This window comes from Myxocyprinus asiaticus, chromosome 42 (genome assembly GCF_019703515.2).
Source record: "Myxocyprinus asiaticus isolate MX2 ecotype Aquarium Trade chromosome 42, UBuf_Myxa_2, whole genome shotgun sequence".
Lineage (NCBI taxonomy): Eukaryota > Metazoa > Chordata > Actinopteri > Cypriniformes > Catostomidae > Myxocyprinus > Myxocyprinus asiaticus.
The window spans coordinates 1,600,739-1,621,329 of NC_059385.1; the positions used below are offsets into that span (position 1 = coordinate 1,600,739).

The 20,591-nt window shown below is 37.5% G+C and overlaps 1 protein-coding gene across 1 annotated transcript; it reads left to right on the forward strand.

Moving 5' to 3' along the window:
* Positions 1-9,210: 9,210 nt before the first annotated feature.
* Positions 9,211-19,767, forward strand: LOC127433108 (glial cell line-derived neurotrophic factor-like). Its single transcript, XM_051684774.1, has 3 exons — positions 9,211-9,735; positions 12,204-12,413; positions 16,302-19,767. Exons 2-3 carry the CDS (start codon positions 12,230-12,232, stop codon positions 16,841-16,843), a joined length of 726 nt encoding a protein of 241 aa, XP_051540734.1. The 5' UTR covers positions 9,211-9,735; positions 12,204-12,229; the 3' UTR covers positions 16,844-19,767.
* The last annotated feature ends 824 nt before the right edge of the window (positions 19,768-20,591 follow it).

Sequence of the window (20,591 nt, forward strand, 5' to 3'; positions counted from 1 at the left end):
CAAGACAAGTCCATGTACTCCACACTTTAAGCACGCCTAATGCTAAATGCTAGAGGTTAGCATCAAAATAGCACAGCGTACCTCAAGAATAGCCCTTGAGAAAGCAAGGACATGAAAACATCGACATGAGACTGGATATGGATGAACAGAGCACACAATTTGGACAAAAATAGGAGGCAAAGTGAAATATATGGTAATAAATGGCCAGAAGTCGACTCTAAATTCCCAAAACCACGGAACTGAAGAATCTATTCTTTTCAGAATTGACTCCCAGTCCAAGTAGAAAGTTGGAATGTTTACAAAGCATTGCAAGCACCATGCCTGCTTCTGGCATGCCCAACGTGCCCCAATGGGACAACTCATGATCAGCAGCTGGTTGTGGTCAAATCTCACAGGTACCATAACAAAGCACAGGCATGTAGTGAGTGCACGTCTGGTGGAGTCACAAAAGGTTGCAAACACAATCACAGCCTAACCGCAGAGTGCACAGAGCTGTTTAGGGCTTACAGAGACGGCGCAGGGCCTGTAAACGAGCACTTAGCTGATCATAGCAAGTCTGTCCTGTGCAAACCCATCGACTGGAATCAAACACCCGGGTTGGGCCTCTCAAATTCCCTGAATCATTCTGAGATACTTTATGCAGTCTGCTGGACATCACGACTCCTGTAAGCATTCAACCTCCTGGAGATCTGCCAACACACATCTACTGGATCAATTAGCAGGACTTCTTATTTCACATGCACCGCCACTAACCAAACAAATGGACATGATATGTTAGGTCTACATTTCTTTCATAAAAAAGAGGAGCTTTCTCAATGGTGCATTTGCAAGACAGAGCCACCCATAGGAAAGAAAAATCACAAATTAGATGTCAGTTGTTTCTCCTAGATAGCAATGAGAGAGCAAATGGACAGTTTTGCCAGTGTTTCCTGCATCTCCAGTAATCTCACGTCACATGTGTCTCCTCTAAAGTTTCAGAAGAGATCTCAGCAATATCTCAAATGGTGCTCAGACTTGCCCAGATCCCAGTGTCAGCGATCAAAAGTCACATATCTCAATATGAACTCATCAAATTCCCGTAAGAGCAAGTGTTTTGAGCTATACCATCTACATTCATTTTATAGCTCTAAACTCTTACTGGATGACAAAAATGGACTCAATTGAGTCTGTTTTTATTTCTTTTTCAGAAGAAACATCTGACACAAAGCCAATACTTCAATTAAACATAACAGAGAGTCTCTTGCGCAACCTCTGAGTAGTAAAATTTTCCTCTGGTCAACAATATTGACTAAATTTTACTTCAACCACAGTCTAAGGTGTGAAAAAATATGTTTCATCACTTGATTGGATTGGCTTTTGGACTATTTGGGGTAAAAATAGAATGCCAAGCCATAATTGATTCAATGCAAAATCCAGAATACCTCAGTGTGAAAGTCCAGACATATCTCTAGCCCTTAACTTTATATATTTCTTATCTGGATTTATCACTTGCAGCTAACACACCCAGAGCGCAGCAGAGTGGAGTATCTTGCACACGAGCAGGTCACTGACTACACGACCATTGACTCTCCAGTAGATCAACAAGCATTTTACGTTGCTACACACACCTGTAAAATGGTAATACATGTATACTGCTGCCAAGCGATGACATACTCTACTTACAGTACAACGTTACAGCATGAAAGGCCATTTTTATAGCAAAGAATTGCAAACTCTTGGTGCATGGTGGAATAAAGTTGAAGACTTTCTTGGCAAATATCAAAATCGCTTTGTCTAAAGTAGTCTATTTGAGAGTATCCATATTGCATTCTAAGGAAAATTTGTTTAATTGTTAATTAGGGACAATGCCCCTATTGTATCTGTTAGTTTTCTTATTATTATTTCTTCTTCCTCTGCCAATGAAGTATATGGCAGCCTGTAGAACTGTTTGAAGGAAAGCTGTGAAATTTGGCACACCTATTGGGGTTGTCCTTAATAGTCTTCTGACCAACTATGGGATCTACAAGACCAACCCTCTAGCACCACCACCAGTTTTCACTTTTGAGCTCTTTGGCTTAGAAGAATAATAATTTTTTCTTCTGGTTTCACTTCTCATGTCAAGTTGAGAGAAAGTTGTATTTTCAATGTACATTCTATCGATTGCCCAATATCTTAAAATATATCATAATTTTTCCTCTACTCCTACAAATCTTGGCTAATTTTTCTTAATCTTCAGATGATCTTCAGACCAAGCTGTACAAAAGATATTATATTTTTTATGACTAGATTTTTGATTTAGCAACCTTAACCAAATTATGTCATAATGAAGTCAGGCAGTATATATATATGATCCAAATCATGTCCAGTCATGTTTGAGCTCTATTTGGGTCATAATAATTTTTTACATACTGTACGTCCTCCCCTAGTCCCCCTTTAGTCCTGTCCATGCCACCTAGCAACCAACCAGAACACCTTAGCAGACAAGTAAGTGTTGCACAGGAAAACATCTATCTAGTTTGTTTGTTATTTCTTGAAGTACAAGGTTGAAGGTCCAACAGTCTCTTATGAGAATTCAAACTCTTGAAACGCACTGCTTTTTTATGTTATAAATGCTAATTCCAAGACTTTGTCTGCCATGGAGTGCTGCCATATCACACGAGTGATGACTGCATCCAAATGCTGGCAAACTCCACCACATATAATGATGACTGTATGCCACATCAGCAGAGACACACAAAATAAACTGCTGCCAGCTTTTGATTATTTGTCAAACACACCAATTTAATGTGGAATAAAGGTCATGTAACTCAGCCAAACATAATATAGTCAATATTGTTTGATTCAAAAATCACTAAAGATCTACCGATTATGCATAAACCAATTTAATTTCAATAGTTACTAGGTTATTGTCAGTGTGTACTTTGGTCCTACACCAGCAAGGCAGCTATTATCATTGCCGTTCGGCAATAACATTTATTTTATCTAATTGTTTACAGTATTGTGTTGTGGTGAGCACAGCCGTCAGCGATGCAGTCAAATGAGTGATACACACGGCAGTCTGATCTTTGATCTCTACACCCATATTCCTGTTATCCAATTATCCTGAGCATTTCAACCAAACAAACATCTCTGATTAGCTCCTCACACATATTTTCCACATTGTCATTTAATGTGTGTACATTAATGTAGTTCAAAGTGTTTGATGATTCAACTGCAAAAGACAACTACACGTGCCTGCACAATATCAGGCTTTTTCCAGCCTGATATCATGAAAATTATGTGACCGCTGTGACATTTTTGCAGAATGGCATTGTGTGGTTCATTACACGTATTGTGGCAGTTCTGAGGTAAAATGTCCACTGTGTGGCGCTAAAAGGGATTTACGTTTTTTCACTAACAGATGAGGATTTTAAGGTCCTAGATCTTAAACCTAAACCTAACCGATAATGTCAGAAAAAGCTAATGTGAGATGAAAAACACAATCAGGTCATTTTGTGGTGCTTCTGTGACACTTTAGGCTCACATTTCGACTCACTTCCTCTTTAGGACTCGTACCCCGCTCCATTACATCACAAGTGCAATGCTCTATCAATTGAGCTACCGCGCAATTTCATCACACTCGAACAAGCTTGTAAATGTAGTCGGCTATGTAATGCGAAAATTAAAATGTATCACCTTACAAGTCATGCGCTATAGTAAAAGTGTTTAGATGTCATAAGATAGCATTGTGTGAGGAACAGGATGAAAAGTAAGTGTTTATGAACTGATAATCTAATCTGGCGTTTTAATCGTAATTTTGACTGAAAGTGAATTCAAGGTGTTGTAGCGCCTCTATTGTTCATTTCACCAGGAAACTGATGAGATACGTTCAAGCCACGTAAAAATCATTTTGCAAAAATATAGGTATAGTAACGTTATTCTTTTAAACCACATTGTCCTAAACAGAAGAACTAATGATAAGAGTAAAATGTGGTAAAAGTATGTCTAACCTTGTGCTGTTCCTGACTTTGTGTAGCACCTGCCGCTCTGCAGATCCTTCTGAAGAATATATATATACAGTATAAATAAATAAATGCATGATGACCTCTTTAATTAAACTGAGTAAGCAGTCTACACAATTCAGTATCTCTGAGTGTCAAATTCACTGTCAATAAAAGTGCAAAAAACTTCGCTCTGTCAAAGAGGCATGTGGAGAGAGAAAATAGATCAAGGAAGTCTGATTCCACCCCAGGAGCTCTGGGCTTACAGCCAATTATGACAAAATTGCTTAAATATAACCACACTCACATATCTAAATGAAGGACTGAGAGATCGGACTTCACTACAGAACGATGTGCTCACAATGTCACAGCTGAATCAGATATGCAACACCTTGCTTAATGCATATGTGAAGTACCACTCTAGAAGTGCTTATATATGAGCTGTAATGAAGTAAAGTTTAGTGCCATGAAAACATTTCTGAAAATACCGTCCTGTTGATATTGGTGGGTAATGACATTATTGCACATTAAACATATTTAAAATTAATGAAGTAATGCTGCTGTATTGAATTTCAGCACAGCTGAACAGGAGGCACTTACAATGGAAGTGAATGGGCCAATCCGTAAACATTAAAATACACACTGTATCAAAAATATAACCACAAGACGTACACATCATACAGTTGTGATATTGGATATAACTTAACCCTGGTAAGATTAGTAAACGATTTTATCACACTAAAATCAAGTTAACACATACTGTATACCGGTATTGTTTAGGTCTTGTGGTTATACTTTTGAAACCGTGTTAGGGTTAGGGTTAGGTTTCGTTTATGGACTGGCCCCATTCAGTTCCATTGTAAGTGACTTTTGTTTAAAATAAAGGAGGGACAAGACGAGACATGCCACAAATGCTTTTAATTGAGCTTAACTTTTATTGGACCCAAAACATTCCTTTAAAAAAAAGATGATTATAAAACATGAATTTAAAATATGTTTAAATTAAGTATGATATTGCTTTTATACAACCGTTCTATAAACAAGAAGTTAATATTAAGTAACTTACATTTCAGTTACAATACGGTCAGCCACACAGTTTATTTTGCTCCACCAACGAAAATAGTATCACAAGAATTCAATGTATCAAACACAGACAGCGAAACATTACAATGCTGTTTTAAGAAATATCAGGACTCATAGAACGTTGCTTTATTGGACTAAAACACTATTGTAATTAAAAGCACATCATTTCATATTACCTAAACTGAAACACAACACTGAGTGCTGAACATAATAAAATGTACATCAAGAATGAGGTCTTTTACCTGAAATACATTGTAGCAGGCTGGGAAATTCTGAGCTGTGCAACTGTTTGGCCACGATGCAAATGCTCATGAATATCAGTTACCTGGAAACTTCGATTCCTGCCATGAAAACCCCAAAATCCAAGAAATCATCAAATAGTCTCCTCTTTCTAACTGTGTATCATTAATAACATTATAGTCCATTGAAAATCATATCAAACAATGAAATGTCATCATGACAAACCCACTGATGGGAACAACATAAAAACACACGTGCCATTTCTGAGCCCTTATTATGAGAAAAACACGCAAGTCCTGAATATTCACCATAATACCCATTCAAAGCACAACATGCCATGTCCTGTCTTTTAGAAGTTCACTGTTAAGTTTAAGGGTTTGTCTCTTTACTAAGAATCTTATAACAAAGATTTCTACAGGATATCATAAAGCAAAGCAGTGTTTTTAATCTTCAATACACAAACAATATTACAGACATTTCTGAATACACAAGACAGTGCACTACAGGTAAATGGGTGAGTATATAAGCAGACAAGATAAAAAGACATTATATGAATACATTTCCTTTATACCGTTGTTATCGTTTGAACAGTGCCTATAGATTTATGATTTTATGCACTACATTAAAGTGCAACATCTGTCTGTCTGTCTATCTATCTATCTATCTGTCTGTCTGTCTGACTATCTATCTATCTGTCTATCAATCTATCTGTCTGTCTGTCTGTCTGTCTATCTATCTATCTGTCTGTCTATCTATCTATCTGTCTGTCTGTCTGACTATCTATCTATCTGTCTATCAATATATCTGTCTGTCTGTCTGTCTGTCTATCTATCTATCTGTCTGTCTGTCTGTCTGTTTATCAATCATCTATCTATCTGTCTGTCTGTCTATCTATCTATAAATCTATCTATCTGTCTATCAATCATCTGTCTGTCTATCTATCTGTCTGTCTATCTATCTATCTGTCTGTCTGTCTGCCTATCTATCTATCTGTCTGTCTATCTATCTATCTGTCTATCAATCATCTATCTATCTATCTATCTATCTATCTATCTATCTATCTGTCTGTCTATCTGTCTGCCTTTCTATCTATCTATCTGTCTATCTATCTTATCTGTCTGTCTGTCTGTCTATCTATCTGTCTATCAATATATCTGTCTGTCTGTCTGTCTGTCTGTCTATCTATCTATCTATCTGTCTGTCTGTCTGTCTGTTTATCAATCATCTATCTATCTATCTGTCTATCTGTCTGTCTGCCTATCTATCTATCTGTCTGTCTATCTATCTATCTGTCTATCAATCATCTATCTATCTATCTATCTATCTATCTATCTATCTGTCTGTCTATCTGTCTGCCTTTCTATCTATCTATCTGTCTATCTATCTTATCTGTCTGTCTGTCTGTCTATCTATCTGTCTATCAATCATCTATCTATCTATCTATCTATCTATCTATCTATCTGTCTGTCTGTCTATCTGTCTGTCTGCCTTTCTATCTATCTATCTGTCTATCAATCATCTATCTATCTGTCTGTCTGTCTGTCTATCTATCTATCTGTCTGTCTATCTATCTATCTATCTATCATCTATCTATCTGTCTGTCTATCTATCCATCTATCTATCTATCTGTCTGTCTATCTTATCTGTCTGTCTATCTATCTATAAATCTAACTATCTATCTGTCTATCAATCATCTATCTATCTGTCTATCTATCTGTCTATTTGTCTGTCTGTCTGTCTATCTGTCTGTCTGCCTTTCTATCTTATCTGTCTGTCTATCTATCTATCTGTCTGTCTGTCTGTCTATCTATAAATCTATCTATCTGTCTATCAATCATCTATCTATCTATCTATCTATCTATCTGTCTATTTATCTGTCTGTCTGTCTATCTGTCTGTCTGCCTTTCTATCTATCTATCTGTCTATCTGTCTATCAATCATCTATCTATCTATCTGTCTGTCTGTCTATCTATCTATCTATCTGTCTGTCTGCCTATCTATCTATCTGTCTGTCTGTCTGCCTATCTATCTATCTATCTGTCTGTCTGTCTATCTATCTATCTGTCTGTCTGTCTGCCTATCTATCTATCTATCTGTCTGTCTATCTATCTATCTGTCTGTCTGTCTGTCTGTCTGTCTGTCTGTCTATCTATAAATCTATCTATCTGTCTATCAATCATCTATCTATCTATCTATCTATCTATCTATCTATCTATCTATCTGTCTATTTATCTGTCTGTCTGTCTATCTGTCTGTCTGCCTTTCTATCTATCTATCTGTCTATCAATCATCTATCTATCTATCTGTCTATCAATCATCTATCTATCTGTCTGTCTGTCTATCTATCTATCTGTCTGTCTATCTATCTATCTATCTATCATCTATCTATCTGTCTGTCTATCTATCCATCTATCTATCTATCTGTCTGTCTGTCTATCTTATCTGTCTATCTATCTATAAATCTAACTATCTATCTGTCTATCAATCATCTATCTATCTATCTGTCTATTTGTCTGTCTGTCTGTCTATCTGTCTGTCTGCCTTTCTATCTTATCTGTCTGTCTATCTATCTATCTATCTGTCTGTCTGTCTGTCTGTCTGTCTATCTATCTGTCTATCAATCATCTATCTATCTATCTATCTATCTATCTGTCTATTTATCTGTCTGTCTGTCTATCTGTCTGTCTGCCTTTCTATCTATCTATCTGTCTATCAATCATCTATCTATCTATCTGTCTGTCTGTCTATCTATCTATCTATCTGTCTGTCTGCCTATCTATCTATCTGTCTGTCTGTCTGCCTATCTATCTATCTATCTGTCTGTCTGTCTATCTATCTATCTGTCTGTCTGTCTGTCTATCTATCTATCTGTCTGTCTGCCTATCTATCTATCTATCTGTCTGTCTGTCTATCTATCTATCTGTCTGTCTGTCTGTCTGTCTATCTATCTATCTGTCTGTCTATCTATCTATCTGTCTGTCTGTCTGTCTATCTATCTATCTGTCTGTCTGTCTGTCTATCTATCTATCTGTCTGTCTATCTATCTCTATCCTGCGTGTGATTCAATGCTTTAATAAAGTCTGTATGATACAACTTTAGATTAATTATTTGGAGTGGTGCATATTTTCATGAAAATACAAAAACACCACAGAACTCCTTTTATAAAAGGACTGTGGCAGATCAGATGGTAATACCATGGTACGTTGATAAATATCATGCTAATGTTTTTGGACATGTGCCTCGATAATATTATTGCATGACTTTGATATAATACAGAATGACTACCATATTCATGTAGCTACAATGAGATTTACAAGTACTCCAATGTACTTTAAAAATAATAATTTTTAACACAATAACCAGAAAGTACTGGGGTGGTACCATGGTAAAATGATGGTATCAGATGGTAACACCATGGTAAAGCAGTATATCCTGTGACATTAAATGATTACCATTTTTATATACCATTGCATTTGCAAATGATACCGTGGTTTAATCATGGTAAATGTAAACAAGACCCCAAACAAACATGATAAAATGTGCCTTATGTCATTTGATGCCGCTCTGCTCTGCAATACTGAACATTAGGTCTACAAGTAGAAAATTATATGATGATCTGATAAATACTCTCAATGTTAAAATAATCAAATTCTTTAAAAAACAAACACTAGAAACAGTCTAAATAACCAATACACCATATATGCAAATCAATTAAATCCATTCAGAACGTGCAATAGTACCCTTTCCAAAAATACACAATATTTTCTTTTTATCTGTATCTGTTGTGATTGAGTTCTGCGAGCACGAGAGAATATTTGAGGGCGGATCCAGAGACGCGTCAGTGCGCTCGAACCGTGAATGTATATAAACGCGCTCAGAGCTCAGCATGCGCGTCAAACGCGTACAACAGACGCGCGTGTGGATGACTGCTATGTGCTGACAGATAAAACAGGCATTTACATGAGCTGAGAAGAACCGCGTCATACTTTCACCTCATCTGAGTGGATATTAAAGATCATTCACCTGTCTCAACGCATCGGTCGATCATCTGCGCGTCGCGTTTTGGAGGCAGAATGCCACGCGTTTCAATGAGTCATTTGGAAAACTATCAGAGTGAATTCGGATCCGGATTCCCTGATGTATTTGTTTGACGAGATGCAGCTGCGCACGGTGCGTTTCTCTCACATTACAGACGCGCAGCTTAGCGGCAGCACAGCATTGAGCGTCGCGTTGCGCACAGTGAGCTGAGCGGCGCGGCGCGTCAGTCTGACACACTGAAGCTCTGGACGCTTCTGCTCGCGCTTCATTTGGATCTAGTGGATAACATGTTCTGAATGGAGACGTGCTCTTTCTGAGGATACCGCACGGATACTTTTGGATCTGTAAATGTTTGGAGATTATCTGGGAATTTGGCTTTTCTCCGAAGCGCTGGTCTGGATGGGCCACATTTAAGGTGAGTCTCCAATGTTCCCTCTGGAAACGGACATCAAAAGTGTCATCTTTTACACACTTAAATATTAAAGTTCTTCCATTGTTTTGAGGTTCACCAGAGAACTCCTCTGCTTATGAAGTGCCATGTGTAGCTCTATAAAGTTTGGAGATGAATAAAGTTTCATTAAAGGTTCTTCAGTGTTTTTGGATTCTTGGTTCTCTGAGGCACCAGTAGGCTACTGTAGATACAAAGATGGTTTTCTAAAGAACCATTGAATTTAGAAAGGTTCAAACTCCCTTTGAAACCTTTATTTTTTTAAGAGTACATTGTTTTTTTTTTGTCATAAAAATCTCTTTGTAACTTATGTAAACATACATATAGTACTGTTGATCTAGGCTGTATTTACTGGGACACTGGTGCCAGTTTAAAATAGTAAATAATGTATTTAAAAATGGGATTTTGACCGCGTAACTTCTATAAATCCATATCGATATAAATAAAATGTAAAAAAAAATTGTACATTACATTTTTTGCTACACACCTAAATATAAAGGCTCTTATGGCTGTAAAGGGTTATTATTATTATTATTATTATTATTATATTTAAAGATAGGAGAAAAAAATAAAAATAATAATGTTTATTTATATACACACACACACACACACACACACTACCGGTCAAAAGTTTTGAAACACTCATTCTTTATTATAATTGTTTTTCACATTTTAGAATAATAGTAAAGTCATCAAAACTATGGAATAACATAAATGGAATTATGGGAATTATGTTGTGACTAAACAAAATCCCAAATAAATCAAAACTGTGTTATATTTGAGCATCTTCAAAGTAGTCACCCTTTGTGTAGAATTTGCAGACATGAACTCTTGACATTTTCTCTTCTTCAGCTTCTTGAGGTATCACCCTGGGATGCTTTTTAAACAGTATTGAAGGAGTTCCCATCTATGTTGGGCACTTATTGGCTGCTTTTCTTTATTATTTGGTCCAAGTCATCAATTTCAAAAACTTTTACAATTTTAGTTTTATAATGAAATGAATTAATATGGTGGCACAATTATATTTTTGTCTACAAAACTAATTTCAAACATTTAAGCATACGCCTTCAGATCAAAAGATTTTTAAGATCATGAGAAACATTTCAGTCAAGTGTTTCAAAACTTTTGACCGGTAGTGTGTGTGTGTGTGTGTGTGTGTGTGTGTGTGTGTGTGTATATATATATGTATATATACACACACACACATTAATATATATATTAGTTCTTGATGTTCCAATATACTGTAAGTTATTCAGATATGTGTATTGGTTTTAGGTTGTTTTGTACTGAGAATATACTATAAACTATAGAAAGTACTGTATTGTACTATATACTATTATAGATGTTTTTTTTACAAAACCATTGAACATCAAATGGTTCTTCTATGGCATCAGGCTGGAAAACTTATTTGGTACCTTTTATTTTTTCTGATAGTGTTCCCCTTTATGTATTTACCTTTATATATGTGTGTGTGTGTGTGTGTGTGTGTATGTATATATATATATATATATATGTACAATAAATCATGTTTTTAAAAAGAGAGTGTAATGGGACTTTGCTAACTGTGTAACATCTAAAAGACACTCTTAAGTCCACAATAATTGCATATAATATGGAGACCTTGAATCCTTGAATGGATTTATTTCAAAGCACACTGTGGCCTTTGATCATATGCAACTTTTAAAATAAATGTTATAAATTGCATAAAGCATTGTTTTTTTTAAAAAGGCAACATCTCAAAAACTCATAAAATCTCTGGGATTTATAGATTGGAATTGGCTGGGATTGTATATTAAGTGGAACGATGCACTAAATGTCTAAACCAACCTCACCTGTGTCTATATCAATAACTTATAAAAATATCGAAACAGCACGTTTTTATGATTAATAATTGAAGCCATTTAGAGCAAAGCCTCATTCACTGCAATAAAGGGCCATAAAAGATTTTGTAAACATCATTAGATTCAAGTGGTCTATTTTATTAGCCTTTTCATCAACAGGAGTTCTGCATCAGGAATGAGGGGAAAACTCTGGCAGAAAACACACATTTTTCTGCACTGTAATATTGACAGAAATCTGTTTAGCATTAACTGAGCTGCAGCCCCACAGAACACATTTCACGGAGGCCCGTCATCAAAATGTTAAATTTTGCGCTTTTCACAAGTTACAGCCCTTTTATCTTTAGTTTTCTGTCTATTTTTGCTTCCTGAACTGTTAATGCCAATATTGGACAATTTTCAGAACATTATGCAATTTGTAGTCACTTTTATCCAAAGCAACTTGCATTTTTCATCATGTGCATTCCCTGGGAACTGAACCCGTGACTCACAACGAAAAAGACCCCCTTTCTTCATCTGTCAGTTTCTATCCTAAATGTTGTGACCCGTGCATGTAATTGTGTGAATCTTAAAGTGTTTACCTCTGCACTGTTGCAGCTTCCCTCAAAGGAACTGAGTCTAAAATGAAGTTATGGGAAATTCTAGCCACGTGTTTGTTGCTCTTGAGCGCCGTTTCCACACGTCCGATCTTCCACAAGCAGCAGCCTTCCAAAAGAGCCGTCATCACAGAACGCCACTATAGGGACCCCATCATCGACTCCCAACCTGAAAACACTCACCTAAAACAAGCCTCCATGGAGGAACAATGTAAGTGATCACTTAACTCTCACATTTCTTGCATAGCAAGAGTTTTGATGCCAAGTTAATCATGTGACTTCAAAGCCATCAGAAATCAGATCTTATTTACAGTGTATACATTGCTATGTCTTTTTAGTTCAGATGCAATTGTGTAATTCTGTGAGCTGTTTTCAATTACTTATAAAGCTGCATGTTGAGCAACTCAGCTCCCATTGATGTATAAAGAGGCACGACTGTGACAATATACTGGTCAAGAGTATTTTGAATATGTCTCAACTGAAACATTCCCATCAAAACCACCGGCGTACCACATGTTTACTTAACAAATACCCAGTGAGATTGTATTATGTTTGCTGCATCTTATAAGCAGCATGGAAATATGAAAATGAAAGAGGAGTTTGGCCTTAAACACAGAGGTTGAGCTTTTAAAGAGACCAAAAACTTGTTTATAATCTCATAGATTATGACACGGAGGAACTTGAGTTGGAAGTGACATTCCTTTGCACAGATTGTTTATAGGGAAAGCACAGTTGTAAGATGCTGCGGTGCACACAAACAGATGATGATGTGATGGGAAAGGCATGCACGATGCATGAACATTTTAGGAAACGCTGCGAGAGAACTATACATTCACTGTGTTTATGCACATTTCAACAGCTGTTCCACTTGTTTAACAGTAGATGACACGGCCTCATGTTTACACAGTAGTAAAACTGCATGCTCTCTTGATACGACACAGAACGGTTGGCATTTGAAGGATGTTCTTGGCCGAATGCTTCATCGTGCATCGTGGGAATTTTCTTAAGTAGCGCAATTGGAGTATTAACAAATCCATCGGCTATTGGCTTGTAAAATATGAATGCTATTGTTTCAAAAGACAATTAAATCCTCAAACGAGACCTTTGAGTAATGGAAGCTACTATGGTGAACAACAGGCAATGTAAGCTGCAAAAACAAACACATGTTGATTCACTTAGTGGCTATGCGTCTTGGGGATTCCATTTCTACATGCATCAGTGTCTCTGCTCCTCGACATCGCTCCAAATAGTGTTGTTACAAATGGAAGCTTGGTCGTCTAGAGACAAGTCACTTTAGACAGGGTAGATGTCATATTTAATTTGGCATGAATGAGAGCAGTGAGAGAAGTACAATTCGTTCAATATGTTGCACTGTTGAATACCTTGGTGCCAATCCTTCAGCCAAAGAAACACTGATAATGCATCTTTCCAAAATATTGGACGAAAAACTCCATAAAAACATTATCCAAGATGGTGAGGTCCGAAACGAAGTCAAGGCAAGTAACACTTCAGATAACACAAGCTTGATTTCTGCGTTGTTGCATTCTGAAATGCATTCTGCATTCTCAGAGTTGCCACAAGGGGCACTAAAGCGGGCATTAACAGTGTGAACTGTCTCCTTCTATGGTCTTTTTTAGGGCTGTCAATCGATTGCATTCTTTAATCAAATTAATAACATGATATGCCAGTTAATTAATCAAATATATAAATATTTGCTGAGAAATGCCCTCAAATGCTAATAATTTAATATATATATTGATTTTTTTTTTCTGTCCAATTTGGAATGCCCAATTCCCAATGTGCTCTAAGTCCTCGTGGTGGCGTAGTGACTCGCCACAATCCGGGTGGCGGAGGATGAACCTCAGATGCCTCTGCGTCTGAGACCGTCAATCCGCGCATCTTATCACGTGGCTTGTTTAGCGCGTTACCGCGGAGACGTAGCGCGTGTGGAGGCTTCACGCTATTCTCCGCGGCATCCACGCACAACTCACCACGCGCCTCACTGAGAGCAAACCACATTATAACGACCATGAGGAGGTTACCCCATGTGACCCTCCCTAGCAACCGGGCCAATTTGGTTGCTAAGGAGACCTGGCTGGAGTCTCTCAGCATACCCTGGATTTGAACTCACGACTCCAGGGGTGGTAATCAGCATCTTAATAATATATATATTGATTAAATAATTTTAAATATAATATATATTATAAATCTAATGATACAGGTAATTAAAATGCATAGCATTATTGTGTTAGACGAGTAAATCATTGATAAGGCAATACAAAAAGTGGCTTTAGAAGGCAATATATTGTTCATTTCCATATTGAACATAGTGCACAGCAATCCATTTTGCAATTGAACTTGTCAAACTGTCCGAAGTAGATTTATTATAAGGACTTTTCTAAGAACGCGTCACGTACACATGCGTCAGACGGACGCTTTTGGAGCGTCTCACTTCTGTGTCAAACGCGTTCTTATAGGGTTGCAGTCAAAAGAGTTTACTTTAAAAAGGATGAGCGCTCAACTGTGCGCAAGACCGAACGGAATGTGGAAAAACGAAGTACATCCTAGTCTTCAATTGATACCATTGTACCCTGTAAATTGTGGATTAGATCATATAACCAACCGGCTGATGGTTACACAAATGAAAGTAATGCAAAGGAGATTACATCCTGAAATTACAACTATTCATCTCGTTCACAACCAAAGATGTAACCCACATATTATGGAATATGGGAGATCACATTCTACAATTGGAAAACCCAGTGTCTATGGTGCTTACAGCCCTGCGTTCTTGCAAACGTTTGGGGTGAATTTTCACCACCCAAAACCGAACTCAGTCCTACAGAGAACATTTTGGTTTACCGGTCATATGGCCCATCGACAACCTTAAATACAAGTTCAAGAGCCCATTTTATTACCTGATTAGTACCATCATCATAGCAAGATTACCAAATGTGCTCATATAGTGCCAGGAACTGTAATACCATCTATTTGGTTGAATCAAGAGAGAGTGAACTTCGAGGAGTTTCGTCCATAATCAAATCATGGTGCATTACATGCAGATTAAAGCACTGGTGCTCTTCCTTGCCTTTGTTTAGGAGGAGGGCAGCCTGCATGTTTTGAATTTGTGGTTGAGCAGATGTATTCTGCTGTGCCTCAATATCATAATCGATAAGATTTTCCATCACAGTCGTGGGATGAACAGCACGCCCTCTTACTCAATGCAACCAGAGAGAACCGTTATCCCTAGTGTTCTCATCTGATTTTTGGGAATTGTCAAGAGCGACAAACAAATATTGACATATATACAGTATATATATATAGCAGGGTCCAAAAGGGTCATTGACATATAAGGTTGAGAAGTCTTTTTAAAACTTAGTTTAAAACACTTGTTCCTTGAAATATAATCTGTGCATCCAAGTTGGTCCAAATCCAAACATTGAGATAGCATTTTAATGACTTTGAAAATGTCAAGTGGTGTAACCATAAAGAAAGTATTAAAATACTTTCCTTACATCTTGAATACACGTGAGTGTACACAACTTAATCATTAATTTCAAAATAATTTTCAAACATATTTTTCAAGATAAAAGGCTGACTACCACACCCTGAGTTCGCGAGTTTGAATCCAGGTCATGCTGAGTGACTCCAGTCAGGTCTCCTAAGCAACCAAATTGGCCCGGTTGCTAGGGAGGGTCACATGGGTTAACCTCCTCGCTCTCGGTGGGGCACGTGGTGAGTTGTGCGTGGATGCCACGGTTGATGGCATAAAGCCTCCACACCCGTGGCAACGCACTCAACAAGCCATGTGATAAGATGCACGGGTTGATGGTCTCAGACGTGGAGGCAACTGGGATTCCCGGATTGAGGCGAATCACTACGCAACCACGAGGACTTAGAGCGTATTGGGAATTGGGCATTCCAAAATTGGGTGAAAAAGGGGAAAAAATCAACAACAACAAAAAAAAAAAGTATTGAAGGATCTGCACTGTTTCTATGTGACTAATCAATTGTAAGTAAATAGTGACAATGATCTTGTGCTAGCATTGCATTGCAAAAATCTGTTTGTATGCTGATAAATTTTTTCTCTCTATTAAAGATTATTTAACCGGCCTTTACCCGGAGCAGTTTGAGAACATAATGGACTTCATCGAAGCAACTTTTGGCCGATTGCGGCGATCACCGGAGTTGGATGTTGGCTCTCAAGCGAAAAGGGACAAGGGACGACAGAAAGGAGCAACAAACAGTGAGAGAGGGGGACGGGGACGAGGAGACCGAAAGAGAGGTCGTGCACGAGGCGGCGGCCGATGGGGAAAGGAAAGTCGAGACGACAGGGTCAAAGGTCTAGGGCGTGGTTGCCTGCTTAAAGAGATCCACCTCAACGTGACGGATCTGGGATTGGGTTACAGGACCAAAGAGGAAATGATATTCCGCTACTGCAGCGGCCCCTGTTACGACGCGGAAACTAACTACGACAAAATCCTGAACAACCTGACCCATAACAAGAAGCTGGACAAAGACACGCCCTCTCGGACTTGCTGTCGGCCGATCGCTTTCGACGACGATATTTCGTTCTTGGACGACAGTTTGGAGTATCACACACTAAAGAAACATTCTGCAAAAAAGTGTGCCTGTGTTTGACGTGGCGAATGGGACGGACGAAATGCTCTCGCACGTTGAGGTGCTGAGAAACGCAGCTCTGAAGACGGAAAATGCGGGGGCGATCGTGTTGTAGCATTGTCTCTCAGCGTTGCTAGTGAAACAATGCTCTTGCAGAAACGGTTTAGACATGCTGTGTCGTTAAACTGTTCAGTATTCACTTTGTTACCAAACCCACAAGATTTCCCCCAAACATATGGCTCGGACTTGCTATAGACGACTCTGTTTCCGTCAGACGTGTTCACGTGACTCGCCCGCAGTGGATTATTACGTTTACACTGTGGATGAACGCAAGACCGCCTCACGACCCTGTGGACTGACCCCAGTACATCCACAACAACAGACCCCAAATCTTTAATATCCAGAAAGCTATCTAAATATATAGTATATATGAAAATGTATTTATTGAGATTTAAGTAAGTTATTGTTATTTATTGCAATCCATCGTATAAGAGTGTTTGTTTGTGTTTTTTCGTATTTATTTAAAGAAGGTTCGTGTTCTCTGTCTTGGATGGTGCCAAATTTGAGCATGTTCACCCAACAATGAACATTTTGTCATTATTTACTCACCCTTGTGTTGTTCAAAATGGCTTTCTTTCTGCCGTGAAACATAAATGAGATGTTTGACAGAATGCATGAGCTGCGCTTTTTTTCATACAATAAAAGTGGATGGGGATTTACATGGTCAAGCTCTGAAAAGAACATAAAGCACCGTGTTAGTATCATAAAAGTAGTTTGTGTGAGGAACAGACCCAATTTTAAGGTATTATTCACTGATCTTACCGTACGCCGCAGCTGATGATTCCTCACATAAAGCTATTGGATGTTTTTTGAAGACTCAATAATGTAGCACACATAGAATGGGCTATTTTTGTGATATATGGTGCTTTTTTTGCCATTTTTGGAGTCAGACACCATCTATTTTTAATGGAAAAGTTCAGACATTCTGCCTTTAGATCTCCATTTTTGTTTCATAGATTAAAAGAAGAAAAAAACAATTTGCGGTTGATGCGACATGAGGGTGACAACATGATAAACAAAATGTTCTTTTAAAGGAATATTCCGGGTTCAATGCACGTTAAGCTCAATCAGCAGCATTTGTGGCATAATGTTGATTACAACAAAATTGTATTTCGACTCGTCCCTTCTTTTCTTTAAAAAAGCACAAATGTGTGTTCCAGTGAGACACTTACAATGGAAGTCAATGGGGTCAATCTGTAAACATTAAAATACTCACTGTTTCAAAAGTATAGACACAAGACATAAACAATATGTGTGTTAACATGATTTTACTGTCATAAAATCACTTACTAACCACATCTGTGTGAAGTTATAGACAATTTTACAACTTCATGGCAGTGACGACGTAATGCCATAATCCCAAAAAACCCTGAAATTACCATAAAAATGATGATTTAAACAACTTTACAGGTCAAATAACACAAGTTTCAACTGAAGAATTAATGTAAGTGCTTTTATAAAATTATAAGCTTCACATTTCTGTCTTTAAACCCTCCAAATATTGGCCCCATTGACTTCCATTGTAAGTGTCTCACTGTAACCTCCATTTTTGCTTATTTAAAGCAAAATAATTTTTTTTGCTAATCAACATTATGCCAAAAATGCCGTCGACTGAGCTTAACTTGGATTGAACCTGGAATATTCCTTTAAGGAAAAGCAGATAATAACAACCCATCCGTCAGATTTGGCCCTGCAGTTACTCACTTAGTGATGGAAATATGCGTTTTCATCCCCAGCAACACTAGACACCACTGTTGTTTCTATAAAAAAAATTGAGAATAAGCAGGCAATATTGAGTGGACCAACTACTATTTTGGAAAATAAAAAGCTGATGTTGTTTTGCAAAAGTGAAAATCTTTAGTTATGTCTCTTTCCATCACTCAGTAAAACAAATCATTAAAAAAAAAAACTAAACAAAACGAAACCCCATGAAGGTCTGTGCGAGACCAATTGTTTACACAGACGAGATTTGGTGGTTTGTTACTGGACCTCAAATGGCTCGGTTCCAGTTATCTCTTTAGAATGCTGCCCGGCCTGATGTGTTTATATCTCGCTGTAACGAAATCAGTGCCAGAGAGATACAGGGACCGACTGCGCTGAGCGGAGAAGCACAAATGGAAGGCATCCATACTGTCTGATCAGTCAATTACGCTACATGTGATCTCTTTACACACGTTCACCTGTTGGTCAATGTCTGGCAGCCTGGCGCTATGAAAGCTGAACAGATTCTACAATTTAATCTGTAAACTGCAGTAAACCTGCTGTGGTCAGCAAGACTCCCTGTTGTTTAAGACCAATTAGGTCAAATCTACTTTGTCTAGCCTAACTGAATTTGAAGTAAACTTCTTAATGGGAAACAACAATCCAAGGCAAGATTTTCGCTAGTGATTTCAGAGCAATCTGTGCACTCAGTTGTAAACACACGCTCTGAAACAGGCTACAACCAAAAGCAGTACGAGAGCTGTGTTTATGTTCTGTTGGAATTTCGTAGCTGATACACACAAGCGAGTGTGCCTTTATGTTTCTGTGCATTAAAATCCACAGTCATCACTCACACGACAGATACAGAGGAAGAATTACGGCGTAATCCACCGAGTATACTGAACAAATCCACCGATTTCAAAAGTATATATATTTCATCAGTTAAACCACCTTAATCGAGATTAACATGGTTTTGCATTGTAGATGAAACCCAAAAGACACATTTTCTTCCATCTAAAACTCCTGTGTCCTGATGGTTTGTAAGTGTCCTGTACTCATAACTTTCCTTGATTGAAAACATTCAAGATATGAGCTCAAATATCTGCTGAGCATCTTTTCCTGTCCTGCAGTGTGTTGTCGGTCCTGTGAGAAGTTTTTGTCTTGTGTTACTGAACCAAAGCTCTCTACAGACTTTATTTTTGTACAATATTCATTTTATAACTTTATACAAAATAAAACTCATTTCTATAATTTTTTTTTGCATGCATTATTGAATAAATGATCAATGTAAAAGGGTTAAGTTCAAAATAACAATCCACTGTGGTACACACCATGGTTTTGCTTCAGGATTTCAATTTTGCATTGGACATCAAGTGTTGACCCAACACTGTAAACACGGTTTATATGACAAAAGTAAAATCAAACATTGAAATTAATTAGTATTACAATGAACTGCATATTAGGAACACGCTATGCAAAATCAACCATTTTTGTAAATGCCAACAAAAACAGCAGAAGTGTAATTTACTAGCCAACAAACACTGGTCCAAATATTGTACAAGTATAAAATATTTTACCAAATGAGAGATTAATATTATGCCGAAATACGGTAGAATTTTATTGGATGCACAACCTTTGATATCAACAGCTAAATATATGATTTTCTCCTCCATTTTAAAAATTGATGAGCCTTTTAATTTTGCACGATAATATGGTTAGTTGCATTTTATCATTCGCATTTATTGTTGTTTTGAGGCTCTGTCAGAACAGACACGGCCCACCAGTTGAGAAGCACTGCTATATAAAGCACCATACAATTTGCGAGGAGGCTGTGCAGTTGAATTTGTTGAAAGCTGCAAAATAGTTTTTTATTGCAATTATTTATAGTGTATGTTACATTTTTATTGCAAAAAAAACAAACAAACATTTGTTTACAGTTGGTACCTAAATCCATATTAGTAGGCCTGAATGAATGACTATAAAAAACTTTTAGAAGATCATTTTTTTT

What these genes read in the sequence shown, in the direction of transcription:
- LOC127433108 (XM_051684774.1), top strand. Translation starts at nt 12,230, where the DNA reads ATGAAGTTATGGGAAATTCTAGCCACGTGTTTGTTGCTCTTGAGCGCC. An exon ending in AGCCTCCATGGAGGAACAAT is followed by an intron (nt 12,414 to 16,301) that starts GTAAGTGATCAC and finishes TCTCTATTAAAG; the next exon opens with ATTATTTAACCGGCCTTTAC.